At 34.8% G+C, this 24,191-nt stretch overlaps 1 protein-coding gene across 1 annotated transcript in view; it reads right to left on the bottom strand.

Annotated features, from left to right (window-relative positions):
* The window catches only part of LOC150108813 (transcription factor LBX1-like), a 183,988-nt gene extending 162,781 nt beyond the window's left edge, over window positions 1–21,207 (bottom strand). Inside the window, exon 1 of the mRNA XM_090414297.1 lies at window positions 20,688–21,207. Coding sequence (XP_090270423.1) covers window positions 20,688–21,207 — 520 coding nt within the window. The remainder of the gene's footprint in view (window positions 1–20,687) is intronic.
* Between the last annotated feature and the right edge of the window lie 2,984 nt (window positions 21,208–24,191).

Below are 24,191 nucleotides of genomic sequence, written 5' to 3'. Positions count from 1 at the left end.
AGCCTGGAGTTCCTGATGATATATTTTTTCTCCAAACCACTAGATTTGCCATCTCTCCATCTCCCTGTGTTCCTAGGCAGCAATACTTGTCAAAGGCATGCCAAACATACCGAACTCCTTCACTGAGGCAAAACGAGTAAAAACGATCCTGCAGGCCGATCGCAAAGAGAGTACACGTACTGAACCTGAAGGCTCATTAGGTCTCTCTATTCGATCAAATGGCACATGATTCTGCTGCCACATAATAAAAATTCTGCTAAACCGTTCTTGGGTAAGAGGGAGAGAAAAAAAAACTGATAGTGTGATACATGAGAGGGCTACTATAGAGACCAGGTAATGCAAGCAGACTTCGTGCTTGCTGAATGGGCAACATATCCAAGTGTCTACTCTTCTGATCTGGGTGCTCCTACTCATTAATTATTTTTCAACATCAACCATGAAAATAATACGAGAAATAGTAGTATTAATGCGGTAAATAATCTCTCAAAAAGTATCAGAATCAAAAATTTCGACCGATCAGCAACTACGATTACTTCCACCAGAAGATTTGCACTTGTGAATTTGACTTCTGGGAGTCACTGAGCACAACTTTTGTTCTTCCCTACTTTCACCTGTTTCTTTCACATCCAAGAAGGTACCACCGTAACAACACCTGAAAACAAAGAAGCTGACCTACTTGCAACATTCTTTTATTCCACCTTCTGCCTCGACGACCATGCAAATCATCATCTACCGTACCATACCAGAAATAGTGCACTACGTGCCTTCTACGGTTCTTTCACTAGAAACACTTTGAAAGAATCTTAAATAACCTAGATAACGAAAGGTTTCCAGTATTCAGGTTATTCTTATATTAGGTCATCCAAGAAAATGTAACATATTTTTCAAAGTACGTAATGATGTACCTAAAATCCAGCATTGTAAATATACTATATATTACAAATGAGAGTCGTCTTAATGTATTATTAGTTTAACTTCTTTCAAAATATCAGTCAAAATGAAAGAATTTCGCAGCCCATTGTAATTTTGATCCAATAATGTTTTGACATACTCTGTTGTGTGAGACACTAATAATGCTTTAACATAAGGCATCGTGGGTAAAAGTTGCTTCAGAGCTTCTTTTTACATAATCACTTGCATATACCTGTGGATGTAGAAGGGGAAAAGGCTTTGCAAATAACAGTTTTATTTGAAAGAGGTTAGAACAGGAATGTTTCTGCAATACTCGAAACTATTGGGAAAACTATTGTATAACATTTGCCGAGATTACTGTCATTTACGTTTAAAAGAGAAAAGGATGTTAAACCTTTTTATTGATTTAATGATCAAATGTCCGATGGGCTTAAGGATCACAAAAATGATGGTTATGGTAATTCAAAACATTAAACTTCATGATCTTATTTAACAAACAGTGCATATTTATTTCCGATATGTAGAAATATTGCTTCGATGAAAAACATATATTGCACATGACAATCAGTGTTGTTGAACTTCGTGAGGTTATTTATACGAGATATGTGGTGGTTTTTTTTATCGCTCATCAATTATGGGAGTCTTAATGACTGGTAAAATCGATGGGCAGACGTATTGAGTGTAGAACTACACGACAAAAATATAACAACATTAAACGTTTGAATGGTCGTGATATACATAAAAAACGCATGCATCGTAAACTTGAGTCTTATCTTCTAGATTTTCATTGACTGATCATTGATCATTTTCTCTTTCATAATATCAGTTCTCTCAGATTCCATCCAACTCGCATCATTTTGGATCTATTGAGCCATTTATTCTTATTTCTGAGTCACTCTAGCAGGTATTTTCATGGATATGATAGATCTTTGAGGCTTGTGTCAGTGTCTCACTCTAAAACCAATTGCGGACTATACCACCAGTTATTTGTGCTTTTTTAAGGCAAAATGGTCCATGTTAAATAAATAAATATAATATGAGCATTTTCAGAAATATTTTTTTGAAATATAAATTTTTTTTTTCGATAATTTCAGATCTTCTAAATTGAATCTTAAAAGAAATCGTCAACTTTTAAACTTATATAGCAGTCGCTAAAATAATATTAATCGTTCAGACTTACAATGTGCTCTTGCAGACAAAAAAAATAATAAAAAGAAAACGCGTATAATAATAAGTGAATATTTATGAAATACATTGACATAAATTTTATCTAAGCGTTATCTACATGACTGATTGTAATAAATCTAGATAATTTATTACAATCAGTCATTGTAATATATACTTTTATTTACTTTTTTAACATCGTCGTGTTCAGGCTTCCAAGACAATTGGATGAGTATATCAATGAATAGCTTTTCTGGACTTTAGACCATTATCTGGTACCATCTGCTATAGAGAAACACCGAACTATATGCCTCGAAAAATGAATTAAAATTTTTTTATGATCCTCTGATTCCTGGTAAATTTCTTTGCATTTGCATTTGCTTTAGAACAATTTAATGCTAGACTGTTCGAAATTCTTTAAAGACAACAATTTATCTTTCATTTGGATGATATGTTGTCGCTATCTTAAATATTCCCCTAAACGACTTAATTTAAAACCATTAGCTTCACTCAAATTCGGTCTGAAAAAGTACGAACATATTTAGCAAGAGCATTGCTTTGACATTGCATTTTCAATCAAAATCAGACTCATCGTAAAGTGAAATACTTCCAAAAGTATTCGCTATAAAATTATAATTTATATATTTTTCCTAAAACAATGATTGTTGTCATGGGAAAAATAGTGTCATTGTATTATTAGACTGTTCTTCTGTTACATATATAAAAACTTATTGAGTTACTTGCTCATTATTCCACTTCTGTCGTGAGCCTCTTAGCATGGCTGCAGTTTTCAGCAGAAGAGTAATATTTATCTCTATAATGGACTGGTGGGGAGATTAACAGAACAGATACCATATCAAGGTCCACTAGCAAAAGAAAGTGGAAAACAGTGAAATTGGCTTCATTTACGCCTAAAGAAAGTTATTAACATGTAATCTTCAAATGGGATCTTATTAGTGTTTCCCAACTGAGATAATCTTTAAATCCCTAGTCGACATGTTCATATTCCAATGTGTTCAGAAATACAGAGATCTAACGATACCAGGAGGAGAGGAGAAGAGAGCTAAAATTTTTGTTTTGATCTTAGACTTTACCTTTTTCTCTATCAGATTACTTAGAGGCGCATTAATTACAACAGGAACGGCAGTTTTCTAAAGCGTAGCATGTTTCAATTGTTTATCAACTACTGAAGAAGTCCAGCATGTAACACCCCTTATAAATAATTAACTGATCGCACAGATTTAAAGTGTTTCTAATATCATCGGTTAGGAACAAGAAAACATTACTTTAACCTTTTCTTGTTCTAACGCATGCGCTTCAAGTTTTGAAGCAATCCTCCTCTTCGAAGTCTTGTTCCCCGTCTTGAGAGATAATATGCCTTTGAAACATACAAACAAAACAATAGAGAACTTTCATTGAAGTGATTTGAATGTATGAATGTACGAAAATGAATGTATACCCTACTAATATTTTTGTATACACTAAAAGGTGCCTTCAAGTATATTTATTTCCAAGAAAAAGCAATCCTAATTATATATATGTATATATATGTGTGTGTGTGTGTGTGTGTGTGTGTAGAAAGTATTTTGCCTTGGGTATAATAAATGTTAAATGTTAAAGAAGTATTTAACATTTATCTACATTTATATCTCCTCCTGAGATTTTTATTTAATAAGGTTAAAACACCTTATGGTAACTTGTTCTGGTAAAATACTTATAAGCTCTGTATTACTAAAATCTTGGTATTTCTAGCCTGGCTCCCACTAATGAGACCTCGATAGGGGTCGGAACTGGTGGGGGCTGGCTTTGAGAGGTTCTGCTTGGGGATAGGTTTTTGCCTGTCTCTGAGTAGGGCCACCGCTGAGATTATGGTTCTGGCTGGTGGTGGGGTAAGCCTGACACTGGGTAGAGCCAACGCTGAGAAGTTCTTCTCGGTGACGGGGTGAGCCTGTCACTGAGTGGAACAACGCTGAGTTGGACGGTCTTTTGGCCACTATGGAGTGGTCTAGGGATCGTCTTAATTTTTAGAGAGGTCTAGGTAGTGGCCTAGGTCGAAACCGGTCTAGGTAGTGGCCCCTTGCCTTTAATACATAGCATCATACATCCCCTCCAGGAGATGTGTTTTGCATTAAGGGTAAATATTAAGATTAGTGATCAGAGCTTAATCTACTTTTACCATGAGTTGCCTTGGTCTTACACTACGTGCAGGGTCAGCTAGACTTGCAACACTTGCAGGCGCAAACTTGACTTGTTTGTCTGTTTGCTTACTTGGGAAATGGAGTAAAACCAGGTTTAAAATAGCTTGGTGTCTTTAACATTTATTATACACAAGGTAAAATACTTTCTACATATATACAGTATATATATATATATATAAATAATATTCATCAAAGCTTGATTTGCTTCCTCAGTCTTAAGAAAAGGCTGGTTATATTCGATTAATTCGGGCCCTACCCAAAGGCCTATGAGTTGTGGAAATACTTTCTGAAAATGAAAGCTGTGCCGAACAAAGCGGCTATTTGCAGCTGCCCAATTTTTAATCCATCTAACTCGAGTGCTTCTAGATGTTTTTTCAATGTTTTAGGGATGGCGCCTAAAGCACCTATTATTATGGGAACAACTTTTGTTTTCTTTTGCCAGATTCGTTCAACTTCGATTTGCAAATCGCGATATTTTGTAATTTTTTCATTTTCTTTGTTGTCAATCCGACTATCTCCTGGTACTGATATTTCGATAAACGATATTTCGATATATATATATATATATATATATATATATATATATATAAAGAGGGTATAAAGAAGATGATATATATATATCATCTTCTTTATACCCTCTTTTACCTTGCGGTGTCGAGGGTCCATTGATCATCGGACCTCAATCCGTTTACAGGATAAGGTGGTCAGCCCCTATGCCCCGGCATATCCTATGGCCTGTAGTGTTAAGTTCTCAAGGCCAGTTTGCCTGCTTTGCGAGATGAAAACCCCAGAATAAACTGGGGAAAAAACCATATATATATATATATATATATATATATATATTTATTACCAAGCTTATAAATTTACTTTGTAACCCTAATATATATATATATATATATATATATATATATATATATATTTATTACCAAGCTTATAAATTTACTTTGTAACCCTAATATATATATATATATATATATATATATATATATATATATATATATTAGGGTTACCAAGTAAATTTATAAGCTTGGTTAATTAACTCCCAAGTATGCAAACAATTAACTTTGCGCCTGAAACATAGTTCAAGTCTAAAGATGGTACAACACCAGGGCAACTCATTGTAAAGGTGGGTAAAGCTCTGATCACTATTCTTAGTATTTTCCCATAATGTAAAGCACATCTCACTAAGAGATGTATACTGCAATACATTATGGGTGGAGTCACTACCCAGACCGGTTTCAACCTTTTTTGAGGTCTCCTCAGTGAGTAGCTATAATCTAAATACCAAGGTTTAGTAATACAGAGCCTTATCAACTTTACCTATGCAAGTTGCTAAAAGGTGTTTTTATTTTTAATAAGAATCTCTGGAGGAGATATAGATGTAATTAATTTTTTAACTTGGGGATACTGTATATTAGGGAGATGTGAGATGTACTTAGTGAGATGTGCTTTACATTATGGGAAAATACTAAGAATAGTGATCAAAGCTTTACCCACCTTTACAATGAGTTGCCCTGGTGTTGTACCATCTTTAGACTTGAACTATGTTTCAGGTGCAAACTTAATTGTTTGCATACTTGGGATTAGGAGTTAAATAACCAAGCTTATAAAATTACTTGGTAACCCTAATAATATACAGTATCCCCAAGTTAAAAAATTAATTATATATATATATATATATATATATATAGCCTTTCATAGGCTTTTATATATAGCAACATAAAAATAAAATAATGTCTTTAGTGATTAAGATTTTGCCCTGAAAACGATTGTGAGAATATTTTTTAAAATAATATATATATATATATATATATATTTGCCAATAGGGACAGACGGAATACCAGCCCGTTTGCTAAAGGAATGTTCAGCTAAATTGGCTAGGCCTTTCACACATTTGTATAACTTGAGTCTCAGTTCAGGAATGATACCAGAGGAATGGAAGGAATGTACGATAGTTCCATTGCACAAGGGTGGTGCAAAAACTGACTTGTCTAACTACCGACCTATTAGTATCTCTGGTGTGGTAGTGAAGATTATAGAGAAGTTGGTAAGAACTCGCATAGAGAAATGGGTAGACAAGCATTCTATACTTTGCAGGGAACAGAATTGGTTTACTAAAGGAAGGTCATGTTTTAGCAATTTGCTCATAATTTATAACAATGCTACGCCTAGTTGGATAAAGGGAATGGATACGCTATGATAATGTTGGATTTTTTAAGGCATTTGATAGGATACAACAGGATAGGCTGTTGCAAAAACTGAAGAATATGGGATTGGAATATAATCTTTTGACTTGGATGAGGGTACGATTGACAGACAGATATCAAAAAGTGGTATACAGTGGGTGTGAATCTGCCAGATTTAAGGTTAGCAGTGGTGTACCTCAGGATTCCGTCTTTGGGCCATTATTGTTCAATCTATACATTAATGACATCAAGCAGGGTCCATCATCAGATTTACAATTGTTTGCTGATGGTGCGATGATAGGCAGGGCAATCAGGGATGCCACTGGTATTCAGCAATTATAAAATGATTTGAATAGATTGGAAATCTGGGCAAATGAAAATGGCTATCAGTTTAATGTTAGTAAGTGTAAAGTTATGCACTTTGACGTGATTAGAGTTCCAGCGGCATATTATACAAGATTTATGATACAAGAAACTAAAGTGGCATGGGATCTTGGTGTATTGGTGGATAAGAATTTAAAGTTCAAAGGTTACATAGCAAAAGTTGCAAATATAACTCAGAGGATAATTGCTTTGTTGAAGCAAACTTTGACATGTAAGGATAAAGAAGTAATTTTGCCTCTTTATAAGGCATTGATAAGACCACACCTGGATTACTCTGCGCAGATTTGGTCTCCCGGGTTCCAAGGAGATAAAGAAGCTGTGGAAAGAGTGGAAAGAAAGGTTACAAAGATTCCGGATTGCTATTATTCCGGATTATAAGAATTATGAGCACAGAATGCAAGTATGTGAATTACAGACTCTAGTTAACAGGAAAAAGAAGAGTGATGTATAGAGGTCTATAAACTTTTGAAAGGGTGTTATAGCATTTAAAATGATGAAATGTTTCTTTATATGGAGGAGAGAACACGGGGACATCCACGGAAGTTAAGGTTGTTCTCAGTCAAGAAAGGGGTAAGAGCTAGGTTTTTCTCCCAGAGAGCAATGACTGAATAGAATAATTTGCCCTTAGGAGTAGTGAGTGCATATAGTGTAAATTAATTTAAGGGAAGGCATGATAGCTGGGTTCGGTAATTTATAGCCTCCCTCGATGAGTCCTTGACTCCCTGGAAGTCTCAGATAATAATAATAATAATAAATATATATATATATATATATATATATATATATATATATATATATATATATATATATATCGAATTCTTCGAATTAAGATAATTTAAGAAATAGGATCCAGATCATCAGTTATCCGAACATAAGCATGAGGGCTGTAACATAGTACTTTGCAGTTATTTTGAGTGTGTGTTTTCCTTAAACCGGTAGATAGTGGAGAAGCAATGCTAATAAAGGCGGGTATTATTATTTGTTTAATATTATTGATATGTTTTTGTTATAACCAATAAAATTCATATTGACAAATAATAAAAGAAAGGTGGAGTATTTTAATAATAAATGATACTGTGGAGAAAGAGTGATATTTACTGAAACAAAAAATTATAAGTAGTCTGAATGCCTTCAGATTCATCCTGTTTTGTTTTAAGCCATGATTAAAACTGGAAACTAAGTACCTCATTTTTTTTTATTTTATTTATTTATTATTTTTTTTTGAGCAAAACAAAACAGATTTACCATAGAGCTACCCTTTACTGTCTGCGTCAAAAGATAGCCAACGTCATTAACACTGGGGAATTCCATGTGTAGCTGGTAATCCTATTGAGCCTATTCCCTAAGACAAATTATTCTCTTAGGATTAAATAAAAGAAAAAGAAAAAAAGTCTTTGATATCTTATTGTGCTATTAAAAACTTCACAGGATAACGAATATAGTTCATGATTTATTTGAATATGAACTTTTATTTGGATAATTACAGTTAACTGATTATTATAGCAAAATTCATATACCGTTATTCCAGCTCAATAACCAACTTTATACGATCGAAGAAAAAAGATTAGGAAAGAGAGGGAAAAAAGAAACGCCAAAGAATGCGTGCGTGCGTGCGTGTGTGTGTGTGTGTGTGTGTGTGCGCGCATTCTTTGGCGTTTCTTTCTTTCCCCCTCTTTCCCAATCTTTTTTCTTGGATCGTATGGAAGGTTGGTTATCACGAATAACTATCATATTTTTTACAGATGATAGATAGACAGATATTAAAGACTTCGTTGGCATTCCTTAGTTAAAAAATAAATATACAAACAAACAAACGTAATGCTCAAAGTTGTTTATTGAAGAGGTACACAAATGATGTGTATCTCTTCAATGTTATCTATTAAATGTTATCTAAACATTTAAGCTAGCTATAAATGTTTAGATAACAAAATAACCAATTTTGATATTTCTTATGCTTTGTTGCTGATAGCTCATTTGTCGCGCACCAGAAGGGATAAAACCTGATTGACTGTGTGCTACTAGCAGGTGCCCTTGGCACATGCTGGCAACACAATTAGTCGTTATTAGTCAACTGAAAGTGTTGTTATCTTATTCAAGGTAGTTGACTAATATCAGGAAGCACTATCCGGTGCTGTGTGTGTGTGTGTGGGGGGGGGACAAACAACAGTCACGACGACTTTCATTTAATGATTGGAACGTGTTCATTTTCAAATCTCTCAATATTCGTAGTGGTGTGTGTGGTCGCAGGAGAGAGATTTTAAACAGATCTTTCCTCACATATAATTATTCTTTGTTAAGCAAGATATCATCATTGTTCTAAAGAATTATTGCAGAGTGTTATTCTCATCCTTACTTTCTAGATTTTAAATCAAAATTGGATACCTCGCTGGTTATACGTATGCATCTACTAATAATATTAAGTAGATGCATACGTATACCCATATGCATCTACATAATAAACATTTGCACCCATCGTCATTTCTGTTGTTTATCCTTAAGGATTTATCCCGGAAATGACATTTTTGATAATTTTGAAACAGCAACGCATTTGAAACATGAAGACATTTAGAGCATCGAAATTCGTTATTTAAATAATCGAAGATTGAATGATAACTTCAACGTAAAGCATTGAAGTTATCATGTCAATTGATAACAGTTGTGAACAATGCTTTATTACTAATAATTAAACTTGTATAACCGTGTAATGAAAATTGCTTTAGTATTGTTTTGATTTTGGTTTGTTGTTTTTGACTTGAACCAAAAACTATCCGTTTACACACACACACACACACACACACACTGACTTTATCCTTCAAGACCAGGTGGCACACTCAGACGAAACAAAGAGCTATTTTAATAAAGGTCAGTTAAATTTAAACGCGTGACAACATTCATGCAGATTTCCTTTAATGCATGTATTAGAAGAAAAAAAAAGAAAGTCTGAAGTGCATCAGAACTGCTGCCTCTGAATTTCAGTAAAAAATACTGCATTGATTTTCGAAATAAAGAGTTCGAATTCACAGAACTTTCTATTGAATATCAAAACATCGTGAAATCTTAATTTTATTTACTTTTCCTTGAGAAAAAGAAAAAAATACACAATTGTCAGTTTATAGTTTTGTCACCAGAAAAACTTCGCTCTGCATACTTGAAATAAAGTTCAATCTTTCAGGAAAGCGATTCCATCTCCGTCAGAAACCTGCCATCCCGTCTTCAATTGAAAAATCATTATGAAACTTGAAATACGATTAAAATTTAACTCTCGTATTTCAAACTATAGGGAACTGCTTTTTTAAAAATAATAATAATAAAAAATCTATGGAGACATTCCTCCTTTTCCTTCGGTGGTAAAGCGCTGTCTTCGCATTTTGAAATGTCGTCCCCGGACTTAAATGTTTGTAAATTTTACCCACATTTCAAGAAGTGCAAGCAACAGAAACCCTACCGCATCACATTTCTTCTATTTTGTTACTTTCGGTTTTCGAAGAAAAGAAGAAATCGTCAATATTCGGATATATATATATATATATATATATATATATATATATATATATATATATATATATATATATATATATATCCGAATTGTTAAACGAAAATTCCCTACTAAAAAGTGCCTCTAGAGAGCGCGCAATATTAGCTTTGGTGTCACTAATGTGTCGCACTGATGGTAGAAACATGGGGACCATTCATCTGCAAGATGGAGAATCACTGACGGCTTAACAGCCAGATATCGTGTGGTAGCGTCATTTCAAATGCTACAACTGAAAGTTCAGAAGACGTTTTCCTGGACTCATAGCTTCAAGGTGTCCAAGCAAAGAATAAAAATTTGCACCCATCGTTATTTCTGGTGTTCCTTAATTTCTGGTGTTATCCTTAAGCATTTATCCCGGAAATGACATTTTTGGTAATTTTGAAACAGCAACGCATTTGAAACATGAAGACATCTAGAGCATCGAAATTCGATATTTAAATAATCGAAGATTGAATGATAACTTCAACGTAAAGCATTGAAGTTATCATGTCAATTGATAACAGTTGTCAACAATTAATTGACAATTGTCAACAGTTGTCAATTAATTGAAATCATCTCGTCTGCTTCATAAAATACGAGACGCAAATTTCATCTTTGAACTAAAGTTAAAAAAAAAAATTGAAGCTGAATAATTTACATAATCATTCCTTGGCTTTATTAATTCAAGAAATGTAGCAGGCATCAATAAGACTGCAAATTGCATACGATATTTGAACATAATCTCGCTGCACAAACTCATCTACTATTCACACTATCAACAAAAGTAATAAAGACAAATAAGAGAATATCTTTACATTTTTAATATAACGCTAACACTGTCAGGAGCATTAGTTTACCCAAAACGAATACGCTTCGATTGTCATCTTCAAAAATGTTATTCAAATTTAAAAACACTTCGAAAACTTTCTTCACACTTCAACTTAACTGCACAGCAGAAATATGCGAAGAGATAACTAAATAGAATTCTACTTGTAAATTACTATCCCTTTATGTTATCCAAATGGAATAGAAATAATCCTACTCATCTCAATATTAAAATAACCCCTCCCTAAAATTAACAGCGATAGTGATTGCGAATTGGAGTGCTCCCCTCAGGTCAGGGCAGGCCTTCTCCATAAAGCGACCGGGGTGCAAGAAACCTTTTGGGTCCTAAAATATTTTTCAAAGGTAAAAATTAAAGGATTCGAAATAAACGTATTGTAAAACATCTTACCTGCAAATGATTTTGGCACAAGAAGACAACAACAAAAAAAAAACACATTCGAAATATAACAGGTTAGCATAACGTTTACTGAACACAAAACACTAACATAATAGAGAAACACAGAGATATTATAATTACCGGGGCCCTTAAAATCATGTCGATGAAATCCCTTTAGTTATAAGCAAAATTAGAAGAAGAAAAAAAAAAAACGTTTCAGCAAATGTGTACCACTGTGCCCACTCGATCGTGGGGCCCGGGTGCATTGCACCCATCACACCCCCGAGATGGTCGGTACTGCCAAGGTTGGGGGATACGAGACCCTTTTTCTAGGGGGAGGCAAAGGACAGTATTACTGCTTATTTTCGAGCACAATTCCCGCATATGCTCGATATTCGATGCACTTAATTCAATACGACATAACATTAAAACACTTGTGAGCGCCATGTTTATTTCGTTATCATAATTACATTATAAGTTACCGTTGAGGTTACTGTAGTTAATGTAGCAACTACCTTATATAAAGTTTGCATCACATGCAGGTTCCAGTGCGCAATTATTTTGCACATCGGAGTTGTATAATCGTATTTCTGTTGTTGCTGAGCCAGTACTCGACGGATACATTCTCTTTCTCTGATTACATTGGAAATGCTGTGAACTGTTTTGTTGGGGAACTGTTAAGAAACTGTTACTAGAAACTTGAGACTGTTAAGAAATTTTCTTAAATAACTCTCTCATTATAGTTTATTTCAAAGTTTGAGAAAATCAAACAGGCATTTTGAAGACTGAAATGCGAAATTCGAAGAAACACTACATTTACGTAGGTTTTTTATTTTTATTTTCTTTTTGTGAATGTATATTTTAGTAAGTATATATATATATATATATATATATATATATATATATATATATATATATATATATATAGTGTTCACGCAGAATACGATCGTTATCCCTGAGAAATTTTCCAGTCAAAATTAAATACTCTTAATAAGCCGAAAGTGACTTTTACAAAGCACGAAGAGAGCGAGAAAAGTGCAGAGATAGGTTAAGAGATAATCCTTTTCTAGAGGTCATATACACGGTGCTCTTTCAAACCACTTCAGGACTAATTAACATCAATCACGATGGAAGCTCACACTCGACGATGATAATCATCTAACACTTCAGGCATCCGTAAATACGAATATCCGATAGTTGAATGGCAAAAACTATTTGTAAAACAATATGTTTCTGGGTCTAATGCTTCACCATTTTTACTTCAGCGAGTTAAGGTGGGAAAAAACAATAAGATTTCTTAAGGTAAAGGAAATCAAGGATTGATGTTATGAGAAACGTAGAATATATTTTAAACTGTTGGCAAAGATACAAGTAATATAGATATATTGAATGATTGGTAACACCTCTTATAACATCTGCACAAAGAGGTTTGTACGTCATGTTTTTCTACATATAGCAAAAATTTAAACCACTCATAGTAATAGTCATCCAGTTTAGTTTGTTGTCATAGAAAGATCTGCTTTTTACTTATTTATTTATTAATTTCTTTAAGATTTCAATAAGTGATGAAAAGTTCTGGTTTTCTTGAAGTTCAAGTACAGCATTTTGAAAGGCAAAATATTTCTCTTAGAAGTAAAATTAAACCTTTTTTTTTTTTTTTTAGTTATTCAAGCAGACCAACACAGGATAATCCATTCAAATAGATATAAACTGGTAAAAGCAATACGGTTCGCATTATGAACACACAGCACATAATAACGCACAGGTTCTTTTAAGACCATTTATTTTTAATGTCTTGGCAGATGTACCTGCCAAGACATTAAGCCACATATCTTCAGCTATCACAAACAGCTTTAATTCCTGTGTGCGATGCCATGCAACTGCCGAAGGCTGATGGAAAAACCGATGTACAGTTTTGTGTCGCATTGAAGATATTTAAATGTAAAATACTTCATGTGATGGAACTGAGATATTCAATAAGTTTATAAAAGTGCAACTCTTTCAGAAATTTATCGCATATTACATTTATTTAAATCTATTATGTATTAATTAGTATTTATTTGTATAATATTTGGGTGTTGATCAATATTTTTGATTTGCATGCCTCTAAATACTTGCTGAAGGGAAGCACTTTTTGAAACGAACTTTCTCTCCTATCTTTATTTGTAACAAACCCCCGAAAATTGAATATAAACAAATTGCAACCCAGTTTTGCACTGCAAAACGATTACAGCAATTTATTCCTTGTTTCCTTTTGTATTTTTCCTGGTATTATAATTTTAATAGTCATAATAGCAACTAATAATATAAAATGTTAAAATGACTGTAGTTTAAATTGATAAGATATGCAGTTTAACGCAAAATTTTAATTCCCCATTCGCTCAGGACATTTGGCGATATCTTCCAATTCGTCGAATAAAACAGGTTACTTTTTTTCTTTTTGCCCTCCACGAACCGTACGGCGGTATTACTCATAACAACTTTGATGAACGTGTTGCCTTCCTGATTTTTTTTTATCTCCCTCCTTTGAGCAACATTTACGGCCATTAATTTATAGCCATTTCATTGCATATACAGATAATGAACAACATTCAACCCCAAAAATTAGCATCGGCTGATAATTTAATTAACCATACAAGATGTACAAATTGAATATATTTTCATACACATTCCCTCTATTCTAGCAGCAGTATAAATGTTCAATTTTATGAAGACCTGTCAATAACGTGTGTGTACATAACAACGGACAATCCATAGACATATACGAGGGCTCATGAGCTGCATAAGAGCTGGAACAACAAGACCTTTCCTTTGGTTGGATTTGAATGTGAAGTCTCCGACAAATGGGATGAAAACAGCAATTTTTTAGCTATTTTAATCGCGGAGAGTTATTAACCAGTCTCAGTAAATATACCTGGAAGTATTTATTTCAGAAAAACTGGCCTGAAAACACACACACACACTCACATACTCAAGAACTTAGTTTCCGGTGATAACACTAGGCCTACTCGAAAAACACACACACACACACACAAACACACACACACACACACACAGAGAGAGAGAGAGAGAGAGAGAGAGGCGTCAATATTCAAATCAGAATAAATACACAAGCACGCTGTTAATAAACAATAGTTAACCTATCTGAAACAATGAAGCTCAATAAAAATGACTCTCATTAATGGAATGGCCGTTTTGAATCGAACTGTTTTGAATCGTAGCATTTGGAGAGCCGCGTAATTCAAATAATATTTTAAAACAAAAATTTCGTGATTGGGAGCCACATAAATAAATAAACATCTTTAGAAAATTGTGAAATATTTCTTAGTCACGTATCACAAACAAAGTAGTTCTTTGTTTTCGAAATCATTTAAATGTATACGTTTATGGGGGGAGGAGGATCTTATTTCGACAAATGCATTTCTTTTAACAAACTAAGCCACTTCTCTTCTAGTCGAAAACATGAAGAAGAAAAAAATCAGAACCATAAATATTCTCAATGTAGTTGTAGAGTGGGAAAATGTATACTATTTCTTCATCTATTTAAAAAATTAAACAAGAATATGTTAGCAACCCCCTCTATGTTACAAAGTGTAAGTGTATAATACGAATACTGTCACAAAATACAGACGCCCACCTCCAGCTAGTATGTAATTTATAAACAACTCACCCTATCTACCGTGTGCAAGTGTAGGACCAATACCAGCATTTGGTATCGGAAATTTCTGAAATCTTGAATACCTGCCTCACGAACCTCCCAGTTGAACAGAATTTACAGAAAAATATTTGAAGATCTTGGAAATGCCTGTTTTCTAGAAAGGATCCCTTCAGAGGACACCGTCGGGAATATTCGAATTGCACCTGGTTCACAACTTTAAACATGCAAAACTGCTGCCACATCGCAAAACCGTCTCTTAATGTTTTCTGCCTGCACATTCAAACACCGGTTTTCGTGGTGTTTGACCGTGGAGGCCATCTGCGTATAATCGAATTTTCAGGTTGCAGAAATATATAGTACCGCTACTTCTATGTGAATGTTTCTAGTAATAGCAGAGTTGTTTACATATTTCCAGACGAAAATTAGATAAATTAGATAACCATAACTTAAAAACAATATTAAGATAGATGAACAAAGATTCAACAAAAGCAAATTGTTATTATACGAATACCCGTTTATTGTAATACTTAGCTTCTTAAACTGAATAAAAATGATTACCTGTAAAGATCAGGAAACACATTACAGTTCTGAGTAACGAGGATGCCTCGTTTTGCCTCATATTCCTACAGGGTTATTTTTGGTACAGTCATTTACTTGGTTTTATTCACGAGCACAAAATAATGTGTCTGCTGACGCTTGATTATTTCTATTATATATGGATAGAATCAGAAACTAACCCTTGATTGAACATCAGGAACTTATCCTAAATTTCGTAGTTAACCATCCGCTCCTACACTATGATTCTCAGACCAATAAGAGCATTTGGAGTGTGTAAGAAGGGGCGGAGAATCATACGAAGTATGATACTTAGTTGTGAATACATAATTGAAGACTTGTGAATGTCCAAAAGCCTCCTACTCCTTGGGGAAAGATGAGATGTAGTAAGTATTAACGGTATCAGTCAGAAAAAAAAATCGCACTTGTTGCAAAAACAAGCTGAATCCTTTCAAAGATAAGAATTTATTGAACACATTCTCTTACTTTCTATAACAACAGAAAATTTGTAACTGATAAACCAACACAGATTTTGTAACTGATAAGCTACATTGCTCTCTTACTTGCTTACTTACATATTATGTTTCATTTATTTTGTCGGCCAAGTGAAAAGCGTCTCTGCTTTCTAATCCACACATTGCATACAACTATCTATATAATCATAATGTGGACATTGGTGTTTATGAATGCCTTTAGTTCGCGAACGATTTTCTTTGCTTGGAGAGAAGCCACCGCCTCGCATCTTGCAGACGTGAAGCCGCTTCAAAAAAAAAAAATAAATAAATAAATAAATAAAATCCAATGTTTCATTTGTAGAGTAAGGTTTTTTGATTATCTAATCCTTTGACCACACGGTACTGATAGAGTACCGTGGTGGTCAAAGGTTGGGTACTAACACTTTTAGAGTCTTTTCTGCTAACAGATAATATTGTGCCTTTGTTCATATAAATGTAGGATATATAGCTAATGGTTCCATCATGATGGATTTAGGTGGTTTGGAGTAGCTTTGTATTCATAACTGAATAGGAAGACAGCTTTATATTCAGCTGGATTTCTATTTAGCTTCAAATTATAGACGCTGTTATGAACCATAATTTTCCATAAGTAGAAACTTATTTGAAAGGAATACCCGATGATGAAAAGATTGACAATTACTGAGTGAAATCTCAGAATCAGTTTCAGACTGGAAACTACAGTCCTGTAGTCTTCATTGGAGAATCAGAATAATATGATTAATCAAAATATCATTTTACACTTAAGGGTCAGAGGAACTTTGACATTATTCCGAACCATTTTTATTACTCTCTTCAATGAATTTTAAACCAGTATTGTATAAACATGTTAATTTATTATTTTTTTAAATAAATTATTACTTGAACCTTCCTCTTTTCCCGATATCAAACTCTGACAATACAGATCCGACATCTAAATTGTTGGGTTTCAGTGCTTGCAGATTCACATACATCTCAATTCAGACTCCATTGTTTAATTCCTATTTTTCCAAACATTAAGTCTCTTCTGCTATTTAGCGCAAGTTATTATGTCTGCATTATAAACGGAGAGTCGAATCAGTAGGCTATTACATGAACAGGTGATGGCAAAGCGGAAGAGTTTGTATGTCTGTTGGCAGGGTCGTAAGTGGTCGATAAAAACCCGAACCGACACTCCATGTATAATGACACCCTCCAGCTTTTTTTTGCTAGGAAGGTGGGGTTAGCAGGGGGAGTCTCTCTCTCTCTCTCTCTCTCTCATTTATTGCTACGTAAAGGGACTTGTTGAAAATGGAAGCCAGGTGTTATCAAACAAGCGTCCTTTCGGTGCAGAGGCGTCATAAAGGAGGTACACGAAGCAAGGAAATGATCAGACGAATAAACAAGTAGTCTGTCTGTTGAAATATACGAGAAGTTGCCTCCAGGAAATAAGGGACGAGGGTTGGTGGTCACTGTATCCGTTTAATAAGCGGTATAAACTCAAGCAACCTTCACAAAAGGAAAGGGAAATAAAAAGGGGGGGGACAATCAGTATTATGTAGACATTGCCGCCAAATTCAGTAGACCGAATGTAAACAATATTCCTCTAGTACTTGAGCTGAGAGAATTAACAAACCAAAAAAAGGAGCAACTTACAGACTGATGTTTTTCCATTTCTGAAGTTAGTCAGTTAGCAAAGTTGTTGTGATACCACTTAGGTTAAAAATACGGGAAAAGAAATAAAGAAGTATTAGTAGGAGCGAGTTAAATTATTGAGGGGATTGAAGGGTGATCGACGTCGACGAGAATAGTTCGAATAAAAACGGAGTCCACACAAAATAAGTCTTCACATAATGCAGTATCATTCTTAGCTGAAAGATGTTCAGGTAAGAACTTCACAAAAGCGAAGTCAGAAAACTTTCCTTTAATAGTGCGACTGTTCCCCACCCGAATGGCCAAAACACTCAAAGTCAGTTCATCTACTGATGGGTTTCAAAGAACATTTCTACAAAGTTTTGAAATTAGTTATTTTGAAATTTTCAAAATTTTCAAAATAACTAATTCCGTCACTTCATTTTGAGAACAAAATAGGCGACATTTTTTTCAGTAGACAAAATTCGATCTACTGAACAGTTAAGAAAAATTTTTTTTTTTTATGTGCTCCCACCCCGAAGGGTTGGGGGCACATATTATTGTGTGTGTGTATATATATATATATATATATATATATATACACACACACATACACACACATTAAAAATAGCTTGGTATCTTTAACATATATATATATATATATATATATATATATATATATATATATATATATATATATAGTATTTATATTATATATTGTATAAATATCCAAAGATACTGTGGGTCCGAATGCCACGGCTCGTGGGACACTGTTGTGCGTGGATGTTTAAGGTGATGATATGGTTTTCATCGCCAGGTGTAAGAATGTCACAGTGCCTATTGGATGCTTGAAATGGCTTGAAGAAAAGTACCATATTTGGTTTGTACAGATTTTTCCCCAGATTGATATTCTTGGCCCACTCAGGTACTAACGTATTATTCCAAATACTTCCCTAGAACTAGCACTTTAACTACTACGAAGGATTACATTAGAAGGACTAACAGGAAAACTATAAAACTGGTTATATATTAACAGGAAATTGAAAGAAAAATCACTTTAATCCTTAAACAAAACGTGCTAAAAGCTCATTTATATTCAGTGTGTATTATAATAATCACATAAGCACCTTATATCTTATAGTGCTTCGAAGTACCAACATTTGTTTCAAATATGCTGATTTTACTTTATCTTGACCTTTTCACTATAAACTTCACTTTAAAATTTCACTATAAACATAACTTATTTAGAAAATAAACACTGAATTTAATTAAGTGGCATAGTAACGTCTGTGTCCTGCAAAGACGTAATCTAACCATTTGAGGAACTATCACTAATGCTTGGCGAAAAGGATAAAAGCTGTTTTTATTCAAATAGCTTAGCAGCAGCAACAGAGACCTTGTGTATCGTGTAAGAACGATATCGATGAAGTTCTAAAAGCGGGGGGGGGGGGGTCATTTGAAATATATTTATACCCTGTAGAAACATACTTCGACAGCAAGTTTCAGTACTTGCTGTCGAAGTATGTTTCACTTTATTTCCTTAAAGGCCATATTTGTCAAATTTGGCATGACAATTCAAGTTATCACAAGGATCCTTCCATAAAGTACTCGAGAGGAGTGACACTGTTAGTATGATTGAATTTCATAATAACTGTTGTAAAAATTATCTCGAAAGTAAATTCCTCTACAGGTTGAAATACTTTCTCAAAAGGCAAATGTTGAAGAATTCCTTTAGTTTCAGAAGTCGTCACCATCTCATGGCGATTTATTATTTAAAGATTTATAGAGCTCAGAAGTTCTTCAAGGTATATCCTTCTAGTTTCTTCCACCGCGGTTCGATTTCCATCTAGTGGAGAAGAACCCTTTTAAGATTGTTTCACTGAACGTGAGTTAGCGAGTTTAATACCGAGATGGGTAGGAATATTCTTCCCGGCATCTCCGATTTCTCATCTTACAGGAAACCGGCCAGAGGAACACACACACGATTAGTAGACTCCAATTTCTTGTCTCGTTGAAAATTATGAATAGCAATGAAGAAGAATAATCCAACTCAATGCAACCCCCCCCCCCCCACTCTTCAACATTGACATCGCGTAAATCAAAATATGCTGAATCCAGTACAGGGGGAATCATAAGAAAACGGCATGCGTTTAGGTACACTGGTCCAGCTGAACAAAGAAGAAAGCAAAGATAAATACAAACTGACATAGAAAGTCAGGAGAGAGCTTTCACTTGTATTCTTCTTCGAAAAGAAGGCCACTCCCATGTTATTAGCTTTTTGAAAATATTGGAACATTAAAATTCTTTTGGTATTTCATAGCAACTCAGCTTCACAAATCAGAAACCATATATTATAAAAGTATCGTTACAAATGAAAGTGGACTTTCACATCTCAATTAAAATCCTTTTGCTAGTGCTGTGTTTATTTAACTTTACGCTTAATTAAATTAAGCAGCAAATATTACCTATTTTTAACAACAGCGTAATTTATAGAAGTTTTTTTTCTTTAAAATGCAGAACTGCATTTACACGCTTGCAAGATAGTCGATTTTAAATGAATCTGAAAACAGAAAAATGCAGCAAACTAATTACACGTTTCTTTTATACAGTATTTTCTAAGAAACTGAATGTGTTTAGCATTTGTTTGTTAAACGGTTTCGATGGGTCTTTGCTCTTATAAAAAGCTAAATTGAACTGAATTCTTATTCGCATAAACGAGACACCGAAAACAAACAAGAATCACAATATACTCAAGCGAGTAATTCGTTGGTTGCAAATGAAAGCAGTCTTACCTGAACTTTTGTCGCTGGCTTCAATTCCTTCAAAAGCCTTACTGGTCATTTCAAACAACGCATCGAGTGGGGATGTGTTTGCGTTCGTGACAGCTGGACTTTCGGGAGAATCACTTTCTGACTTTTCCGATCTCGAGTCCTCGTCTGCTGATCTGGGTCTCCGCCGCTGGTTAGCGGAGTTACCAAGGTCCCAGGGGCGAACGATTCCTCTTTCGGATACATTAGTGGTCCTCCTTGTGCTAGGCTTATGGCTGAGAATGTCTTTGATGAAAAACGATGTGAGAGGTTTCTGTGGATTCGGGGCAGCGGGGATTTCAACCATTCGCAGTTTTTTGATAGGCTTAAAGTATTCATCTTCAAGATGATCCTCGTCTCTTTCTACAAGATTATTACTGCTGCACTCCTCCTCTTCTTCGTCTTCTTCTTCTTCTTCTTCATCTCGGTCGGAAGGACTACTGCCATCGTGAGCTGGTGTGCTCTTCTCAGAAGAGGTAGCCTCCGGAGTTTCGGAGGTAGACATACCTTGCAAGGACACAACACGCACAAGCACAACGAAGCTGTTTGTTTTGCTGGTCTTTCCTAGGCCTAACGGAACAGTTGTCTTGGTAGCGCGCCTACCTTAGCGGGAACATCTCACGTCGGTGGCAAATAAGTCTTTCAAGATAGCACAACACAAGCAATATTCAGGAAAGAGGACTTCTCAGGTGTGTGGAAGTTGCAGGATTATAAAAGCAGCCTCGGCAGCAAACCGCGAGCGAACGCGGCGCTGGCGGGGCAGACAGAATGAAGGTGATCAGTGCGCCAGCGACAGGTGAGACGCACAAATGACTTTTTTAGCGTGGCTCCCGCTGGCGATCTTACAGTAATGACTGTGCTCAAGATGGCACCGTTAAATTGCACCAAAAGATATCGGCATACTTTTTGGAGTGTTGCTTTGCCACTGTATCAGCATAAGCAAGTGAACTCGATAGGCCTAACTACACTACAACTACGGTTACTCTGTCCGTCAGTCAAGTGAAGATCTCGCTGTCCTGACGAGCCGACGAAGCTCGTAAACATAGCAGCCGTCAATATGTGCCGACAGCGTAACGGCAGGTTCTGTTGGCCAATCACGCCCTGACGAACGCAGCCTGATAGCGAAAAAAGGCCGGCCGCATACAGGAGGTGGGGTTCTGCCGAGGTATTGTGATTGGCTTGAGTGCTGACCACCCTCCCTAGGACAAGAGATTTGCGACAACTGCAACGTGTACGTACGGATTCCTTAACATACTTTATCTATCATTAGTCATTAGCTTGCTACTGTGCCAGGCCATTACGTTGCTTAGACCGGCGGTAGCACGAACGAATCATCGCTACCCCGAGATATTACCCAACATATTCTACACTTCGGCCGCGACGATTACAGTAAAGCTTAATTGAATGAGATGACACAATATCAGGATTAGACACCTCATCACAGTATTTAGAGAGATGATAAATGAACAGAGTTAGGTGGATGCTAGTGGTATTGATCCATTGATCTTGTCTAAAATATAATGTTCTCCAGGGCGACTCGCAGGAGTTAGCCACCTCAGTTAAATGCAAGTCGTGAATAAGAGGAAGTTAAACACCAAAATACCCAGTAAGTTTATTTAGATGACCCAGAAGTTTATAAATAGGATTTCAAACAAACTGTTTTAATTAATTTTCATAACTGACACTTTTAATTATTTTTTAGCCGAAAAATAAATGGATGATGTATAAGTCTCCAGATGCAATAAATAAAAATAAATAAAATAAAAACGTGGAGGTATTTCATTCGCATGGCATTCAATATTTTAGCAAAGCACATTTCGGGGTTTTCATTTTCTGACCTGCAAAATTATTTTTCACTCTTATCTGTGAAACTATTTTTACAAATCAGAAAACGGGTGTCCCACAAGCTGAATTTCTTATTTCATCATATATATATATATACATATTATTTCATCACACACATATATATATATAAGGAGCATATGCTTGTTATCTTAAATCATGCGTCAAAAATTTTATTTTAGGATTTAAATTTAAATTTTGCATTAAAAATTAAAATACAATATACTGCACTTTCCCATCTAAAGAAATTCCAGGGTAGGCTACTTCTTTCATTACCTATAGGCTTACAAGATTTTAGGAAGGGGAATTAAAATATTTATTTGGTTTGGTTTTTATCATATCTTGTTTTGTTGATATACTTAAATATTTGACTAATGACTTTTGTTTCAAAATTTTAATTGGTATTATAAAAGAAAAAAAATTCTTTAGATCATTTTTGTTATTCATGGAAACTCACAGTACTGGTTTAATTTTAATAATATTATTTGTTAGAATTTCAATGACCCCCCCCCCCCCCCAACCGGCCACGACGTCTATAGACGTTCAGCTAAATCCGGATACGAAGCCTTAACACCCATTGAATAACATGGACAAGAAGTGCAATTTGGTGTCACTATTTCATCCGCCACATCGGCCGGTAGGGAGGATTAGAATACTTCGTCTCCTGATTTTGAAAACATTGAGTAGAAGTTGTTTCTCTAATTTTATAATTAGAGAAACGTCATATTTCGAAGGACTGAGGAGAGAGAGAGTTCTCGTTTTTTAGAAAGGCTGAGATAATTTAAATACGTCTAATATAGTATGATAATACGGAAGCATAGAAAGTTGAAATGATATCAGATTTAGACTTACTGTTAATAGTAATATATTATTATTAATAATTAGAATCTCTCCTATACTAACTTCTTTTATATATTAAGCTTGATGTTGCTTCAAAGAGTCCGAGTAGTTTGGGTTTCTTTAAATCTGTTTTTCTTAATCATCATTCCATCTCCTTAGTCTCTTATGTCTGTCAGCGCGCAGTTTTTTTACCTTCCCCCCCTCCCCCATCTCTCTCTCCCTTGTTATAGGAAAGAAACGTTTACTGGAGGGTTAATACTATGAGAATTGGCTAATCCAGAAAGAAATAAATAAAATAAAACAGGTCTTCGGGATTTCTAGTATGCTAAAGAGGATGCGAAGCCATTCTTTCAAAATAATGGACATCGTCGCTGCCTATTGCCTTATATGAGAGTGCGATGCACTTGGATAATGCGATATCACATTTAATAATAAATGTAATAATGAACAATTGATTAATATCATAACTAGAAGTTATGATATTGATTAATACCATAACACTTCTGGACTTTGAACTACAGAAGATATTCTATATTTATGTCTTGTTAGATCGATTGCTCCAGTTAAATATCGTATTTTTGTTTTGTTTGATTGTTTCATTATATTTGCTTATTGTTCATTGCAGTTATTGTTTTTGTCCGAGTATTGTTAGAATGTAACAGTAAATAAATTTCTCTTTATGTATTGTTTTGACGAGCGTCATCATGCTTAACTAGATCATCCAACAATCAATTACACCCCTTCTTCCTCGGTTACAGTTGATGCATATATGGATGTCCCCTTGCTTACGTGACGGAATATAGTAGT

Source organism: Typopeltis vanoorti, chromosome 2, assembly GCF_054136105.1.
Source record: "Typopeltis vanoorti isolate ZY-2024b chromosome 2, IOZ_Tvanoo_1.0, whole genome shotgun sequence".
NCBI classification, from domain to species: domain Eukaryota; kingdom Metazoa; phylum Arthropoda; class Arachnida; order Uropygi; family Thelyphonidae; genus Typopeltis; species Typopeltis vanoorti.
This window is presented reverse-complemented; position numbering and strand designations above follow the sequence as displayed.